Below are 7,055 nucleotides of genomic sequence, written 5' to 3'. Positions count from 1 at the left end.
CACATTTGCATATCTCCAACTGTCTCAACTTGAAGCATGTCAGCTATGTGCTTCTGTTTGTACTTTAACTTCATCCCAGCTCCGGCCGAGCCCCCCCCCCACCCCCTTATCCCCCATCCCCCCGCCTCTCCGTCACGCAGCGATCCCGAGGCAGCGGGGTTCACTGCGGGACGGGGCGCGGGGGCCGAGCTCAGCGCGGGGTTCCCTGCGGGGCACGGCCGGACCGAGCCCCCTCTCTGAACGCCCCGCAGCGCCCTCCGCCTCCCCAGCGCGACCACCGCCAGGGGGAGCTGCGGCTCCAGGGACAGCGTGGGGCCGCCGGTCGTGCCCCGCTCTCAGCCCGGCCCGGAGCTCCCGCAGCCGCCCGGCCCCGCAAAGCAGCGACCGCGGAACCGAGAGGCGGCTGTAGGCAAAAAGTGGCAACCGTGTCTTTATTAGCCAAAAATAGATACTTTCTCGTACAATTTGGTTCACACTTATGTACAGGTTTGACGGTATGTACAAAACCAAACAAACAACCGGGAAAAAAATAAAAAAAGAAAGACCGAGACACCGAACGGACGCTCACGGGACTTCCACCAACCAACCGCACGGCCCGGTACCCGGGGGAGCACAGAAGCGGGGCTGTATTATTATTATTATTATTATTCGGTTTTGTTTGTTTTTTGTGTTTTTTTTTTCATTTTCCTTTTTAGTTTCCCCATACGGACATGCGTAACGTCGTAACTATACAGAGATTTTCTTTTTACAATCATTACAACAACGATTTAAAAAAAAAAAAAAAAAGAAAAAAAAAAAGAACTAAGACGATGACAGCGCCGATAGAACCATGGCGGCATCGAGCTGGTTCTGGGGCCTGGAGAAACAAAAACGACACACATACACACACACACAAAAAAAAATAGATTTAATTGGCTTCAGCTCGGGCTGGGCCGCCGTGGGCTCCGCTGTTATAAGTAAGCGCTATTTTTGTCGGTGTTGTTTGGAAATCAGTTCGAAATACAACAAGTTGTAGGGGCGGCACAGCGAGAGGCTGCGGCCGCTCGGGTACAGCGGGGCCGTTCGGGCGGCTCCCAGCAAAGCCCCTCGCTGCCCCCCGCACCCCCGCCCCGGCCGCGCTCTGCCCGCTCTGCCCTCCGGCCCCGAGCGCGGCTCATCCCGCACGGAGCGGCCCCGCCGAGGGAAGCACCGCACGGAGCGGCCGCGCACCGCCGTGTGCCCGCGCCCTCCGGAGCAGTCTCTTACCGCCTCTGCACTGGCTGGAAAGCTGTCTTTATTAACTTTTTCTCTACTTCCAAGGCACTAGATCGATCTAAAAAGAGAAGAAAACAGAGCGTTCCTTTATAGCCCCCGAAGTATTCGCCCCATCCCTGAATTAAGCCGCTCGACTCGAGATCCCTCCTCGCCGATTCGAGAGCGCGACAAAAACGACGGCGGCTCCGCCGTCTCTCGGGGGTAAAAAAGAACCAAACGGGAACGAGCCGAGAGCCGCCCGCACTCACGGCCGGGCCCTGCCCCGGCTCCGCGTCCCTCCGCGCAAACCCCGCGCAATCCCCGCGCACGGCCTGTCCGCCGCCGCCACCTGCGCCCGACGGCCGCCTCGAAACCCAGCGCAGCGCCCGCCCGCCCCGCGCGTCCCTCAGCGGTCACCTGCTCCTGCTCCGGGGGGCTCCGCGCTCGGCGCCTGCTCCGCGGGCCGAGGGAAGGCGGCGGCGGCGGCGGCGGCGGGGGCGGCCCCCAGCCCCAGCAGGTGCGGAGTGTTCAGTAAGGCCAGCGGGTGCGGGGCCGCGTGGTGGTGCGGGGAGGCGGCCGGGAAGGCGCGGTTGGTCCAGTTGGGGAACTTGCCCAGCGGGCAGGAGGAGACGAGTCTGTGGGGCGGCGGGGGGGGCAGAGGAAGCGGCTGGGGGGCGGCCGCCGGCGGGGAGCCGGGAGACTTGCGGGGGTTGTCCGGGCTGGTGGCCGTTTCGGCCAGCGACCAGATCTTGGGCTTCGGCACGGTGCCGGCCGAAGCGGCGTCCGTCGGGGAGGAGGCGGCCGAAGAGGAGGCGGAGGAGGGGGGCGAGAGGTGCGGCGGCGGCGGAGGCGGAGGAGCGGGCGGCGGAGGCTCGGGGCCGGCGGAGGGCAGCTCGCAGGGCGGGCGACGGTGGTGGCGGTGGTGACGGAGGTGGTGGTGGCGGAGGCGGAGCGGATCCGCGGCGGCTGCGGTGGCCGGGCCGAGGTAGCGCTCCTCGGAGCCGGGCAGGTCCTCGAAGCCCTCGGAGCCCTCCGAGTCCGTCTTGGAGTCGGAGTGCAGCAGGTCCGCGTCCTGCAGCTCGTCCTCCAGCTCGTCCTTGGCGCTCTCGATGTTCTCGGTGTCGATGTTCTCCAGGTCGATCTCCTCCTCGTCCTCCCTCTTGTCCTCTTCCCCCTCGTGGTCGCTGCCGTAGGAGTTGCCCTCCTCGTCCGTCCTGCTGCGGGGGGCCCAGGTCATCTTGTTCTCCTTCTTGAGCCGCCGCCGCGCGTTGGCGAACCAGGTGGAGACCTGGGTGAGGGTCATCTTGGTGATGATGGCCAACATGATCTTCTCGCCCTTGGTGGGGTAGGGGTTCTTGCGGTGCTCCTGCAGCCAGGCCTTCAGCGTGCTGGTGCTCTCCCGGGTGGCGTTCTTGGGCCGCGACGGGTCCCCGAACTGGTACTGCCCGTAGGGGTAGAAAGCGGGGTGGTGGTGCGGGAAAGCGGCGTGCTGCACCCCGGGGCTCTCCTTCAGCTCGTACTGCGCGCCCTGCAGCGAGAGGGAAGGGGCAGCGGGCTGAGGCGGCGCGGAATCGGCCCGACCGAACGGCCCCGGATCGGCCCGACCCGCTCCTTCGCCCCGCCGCCGCGGAACCTCCGGGCGCTCCGGGGCCCCGCGCCGCGCTCCGCTCCCGCACCGTCCGACCGCGCCGGGCCGGGCCCGGGGAACAAAGCGCCCCGCTCCCGGCACCCCCCCGCCCCGTCCCCGGGTGGACTCTTACCAGCTGCGGGAAGATGGGCAGTTCGGCGGCGTAGGGCAGGAAGGCTCCGTAGCCCTGAGCGGCGGCGGCGGCGGCGTAGGGCGCACCGTACATGGAGGAGAGCACGTTGGAAAGGGTCCCGGACGGGGCCAGCTCCGCGCCGCCTCGGGAGCCGCCGCTGCCCGGGCGCTCGGCGGGGTACAGCGGCCTGATGTACTGGTAGCCCAGCTGCGGGAACTACCATTTCGGGGGGGGGAATGGGAGAGGGGGAAGGTAGGGATGGGGGAGCAGAAGGGAAGAAGGAGAGAAAGGGCAGCGAGCGGCGGGCTGGCCGGGGCGCCGGCCTCAGCTCAGCGCTCAGCGCCGCCGCCGCTCGGCCGCATCGGGAGCGGGCTCGGAGGCCGCGGCTCCGCCTGGCTGCGGCCGCGCTGAGCGCCGCGCGCTGCTTTCTTCTCGCACTTTCCTATTGATCTGAGTGGCCCAGGTCAGGTCCTAACAGATTGCCTGAGATTTGGACTCCGGGCTCTGATTGACATTTCTAGTCTCCCGCAAGCCCTCCTATTTCTTTTAAGTCTCTCTCTCTCTCTCTCTCTCTCTCCCTCTGCCTCTCTCTCTCTCTGCCCGGAGCTGCTCTCGCCGGGTTTGTCACCGGCTCCTTCTTTCTCTCTCTTCTTTTTTTTCTTTTCTTTTTTTTTTTTTTCCTAAATCTTACTGAACGTCGCGCTCTTTATTTGAGTGCTTTCCAATCCGTTTTAGACAATGCAATCAGTTGTGTGTTTACAGAGGTTATAACCCGCTCATTGCATATCTAATTTTTTTAGAGAGAAGAGTTTTAGATATAATTTCGTCTGCCTGGACCCCCCCGCCTTTCCCTCTCATGTCCGGGTGTCGGCCACGAAGTGCACACAGGAGAGACGGCAGAGTTGTGACGTTTAATAATAAAGTCCCTCCCCCTACCCCCCCCTCCTTCCACCTCCCCCCCGGCGTTTTCAGCTTTCCAGATGTACAGCCCTGCGCTGCCCCGGTGCGTTTGGGGCTCTTTATGAAGATATTCCCACCTCGCCCCCTCCCCGGCTCTACCAGCGGTCGCATCGTCCAATACAGCTTTAAAAGTGCACTCCGTTTAAGAAATAACAGTTTAAAAATAAGCATTTCCAAAGGTACCCTGAGCGTTCTCCCGCTGTCCGGAGTCTGGAAGGAGCTCTTTGCGTTTGTCTGGGCGAACAGTGGGCAGATACAGTAGAAAAGCGAAGTTAATTTTCCTTCTAATAAGGGACTTCAAAGAGTTGTAGGTCACAATTTTACATCAAAGGCAGAAAAGGAGGCAAATTAAAATCTTAACAAAGGAGAGACGGGAGCAGCCCTCTGGGCCATTAGTAAATAAGTGGTGTGAAAAAAGGGACAATGACAGGCGCTGGAATTAAACTCATTAACACCTTTTTGTCTTGGTGCGAAATCTCTAATTAGGAAATTTATGATCATTTTGCTTATTCCCTCTGTTCTGAATCACTACAAGGCTCCGAAGGAAGGACCTGAACGTGCTGCTTTGGCAAAGGCAGTGCTGGAAAGAGCCATGGGGAGGGAGGCGAGATGTGCTTTAATTACTGGATCAGGCTTTTTGTGGCCGACACACGTGAAGTTTCAGTTCTCTCTCCCTTCACTTCGCCCCCCGCCTTCAACCCCCCACCCTCCCCCCTGGCTCCCGAAGGCGTCCCGGGCTGGCAGGGCCGGAGGAGAGGGGGGCACCCGGCCCGAGGCGGGGGGGAACCGAGCGCCGTTCTCTGCTCTTGGAAACCAAGAGGGGGGTGGGGGGGGGGGGGGGGGGGGGGGGGGGGGGGGGGGGGGGGGGGGGGGGGGGGGGGTGGGGGGCTGTTCCTTTCTCGGTTTTTATTTTATATTTCTTTGTATTGTAAAGTTTGGAGGCTCTTCCCATGAGCGCCCTCCGTCCCCAAACCTGGGTGGGTTTCTCTCATGGCAACGCTCCTTCCGCGTCCTCACGGTGGTTTTTTATAACTGAGTTTCCTTCAAAATGAAATTCATGTCAGATTACACAGTTAAGGGAATCGACCTTGATAGCGGGCTATAATAAAACTCTATCGGCTTGTAATAAATGCGGATTATAGCAAAGCAAGCTCCGGAATTAAAATTCCACGAATCAATATATGAAAATCTGTAGGAAACATCTCTAATCGTATTAAGTTCATCTTTATAGCATTTCCTATCTGCTAATCTAGTGCAAAGCAAGGCTGGGGCGGAATTTATTTCCTTCCACTCAACGTCGCTCCCGTAATGGGTTCTGACGGTACGACGCGATGGAGATAACAACACGAAATTCGGTTCTACGTTTATTTCTCCGTAATTCAAAAGCAAAACGCGGAGCTCAACCCCCGTCCTCATCCGCCGTTAACTTTGCTGAGCGCAGCGGGGCAGTGCCGGCCGAGCTCGGATGGGAGAAGGGGCGAGCGGGACCCGGCGAAGCCCCGCTGTGTTCCCGCAGAGCCCGGCCTCGTCCTCCGCGGCTCCGTCCGTCCCCAGCTGCCGTGCGGGGCCGGCGGGGAGAGAGGAACGTACGGGTGCGAACGGCTGCGGGGCAGGGCGAGGGAGAGGGGTGGGTTAATGGGAAAGAGACGGGAGGGAAACGTCTCTCAAGCAAACGGGCTGGAAGAGAAATCTGCGGCGCTTGGCTCGGGGGGAGAGGAAAAGCGGAGAAACGGCAAACGGTGGGAGCGGGGAGAGGGGACGGTGATCTCGCTGCGGTACCGGGGGGGTGGGGGTCGGAGCGGTGAGAGCCGTCCGCACGCAGAGGCCGCGGGGCGGGCGGCGCCGCCGGGGGAGCTCCGGGACGGAGCGGAGAGAGCGGGGCCGGAGGGAGCCGTGGAGGGGCGGCAGCGGGCGGCTCGTCCTGCGGGAGGCCGGCAGGAGCCGTGCGGGGCCCGACGGCCCCGGGGCGGAGGCAGACGGCGCGGCGGAGCGCGGCTCGGCCGGACGGACACGTGTCTTCTGGCCGGGACCTGTCAAAGCCGGGAGAGCGGCTCCTGATTTATTACCCCAAACACACCCCCCCGCCCGCCCGTCCGCCCGCCCGCCTCCCTCCCTCCTTCCCTCCCCCCGGCCCCGCCGCCCGCGCTTCCCGGCGCGCTCACACGCTCGCTGAGCTCCAACTTAAACCCGGCGCTGGGGTTCCCCGAGCCCGGAGCCGTCCCCGGGGCTGTGGCCGCTCCCGGGCCCCCGGCCGCCGTCGGTGGGCGGCAGCGTTCCGCCGGATGCCTCCCGGTCCCGAACCCCGTTCTCTCTGCCCACGCTTCCCGGTCGCGGGTGACGGAGGGGACGCGTGGACGGATCCGGAGGTGGCCGAGGCTCGGAGCTGCCCGCTGGAGGGCCGAGGGGAACGGACAAGTGGGCTGAGGAGAGGGGCCGCAGTCAAAAAAGAGTTAAAAAAATAGAAGGAAAGATCAAAGAGCCGGGTAAAAGACTCTTCAAATTACGCGTTTGAAGCTTTTCCATAATTCCAAGGCGACAGATAGATAACAAGCTGCACATTCCTTATCACATATGGAATCAATCTGAAAGGAGTCTCTTGATCAGAATCTGTTAATTGCAGTGACATATGATTTGGAAAGAAAACACAATTAATGACCCTTCATGTTAGGGCTTTGGGAAGAGGCCACTGACAATCTGCGCTCTGCAACCAACGGCAACTTTCGTATTGTTGTTACGAGCAGTGGTAGCGGTAAAGTAATGCAGGGAGACAGTCCTGGAGCCCCACCACTGCTCCCCGTTCCTTTTACGGCTTCTCGAGAGGGGGAGGAGAGCAGAAAGGGACGGGAGCGGGTGCGCCTTCCTTCAAGGTTTGGGGAGCCAAAATGATTTAGTACCTTGTCTGTAAATCTAATGACCTAAGGTGAGAAAAAATACTTCATCTTTTATTATTACCATTTGTGGTGAGCGTTACCAGGAAACAGCAGAGCCCGTTTGAAATGGTAAATATATGTCGCCATTTAAAAGCCATTATTGGTGAGGTTCCCCCTAAGGGAGGGCAGTGCTCGCACCCCACAGCCCAAACCCTAAACCCCGCAGCCCGGC

The 7,055-nt window shown here is 61.2% G+C and overlaps 1 protein-coding gene across 1 annotated transcript; it reads right to left on the bottom strand.

Moving 5' to 3' along the window:
- Nucleotides 1-404: 404 nt before the first annotated feature.
- Nucleotides 405-4,064, bottom strand: IRX3 (iroquois homeobox 3). Its single transcript, XM_015873482.1, has 5 exons — nucleotides 4,053-4,064; nucleotides 2,994-3,209; nucleotides 1,651-2,761; nucleotides 1,246-1,312; nucleotides 405-856 (listed from the first exon to the last, which is right to left on the bottom strand). The coding sequence occupies exons 1-5, from the start codon at nucleotides 4,062-4,064 to the stop codon at nucleotides 802-804; spliced, it is 1,461 nt and encodes a 486-aa protein (XP_015728968.1). The 3' UTR covers nucleotides 405-801.
- Nucleotides 4,065-7,055: the final 2,991 nt, after the last annotated feature.

The sequence above is a fragment of the Coturnix japonica genome, chromosome 11 (assembly GCF_001577835.2).
Source record: "Coturnix japonica isolate 7356 chromosome 11, Coturnix japonica 2.1, whole genome shotgun sequence".
Lineage (NCBI taxonomy): Eukaryota > Metazoa > Chordata > Aves > Galliformes > Phasianidae > Coturnix > Coturnix japonica.
Note: the sequence above shows the minus strand (reverse complement) of the source record. Positions and strands in the feature narration are given on the sequence as shown.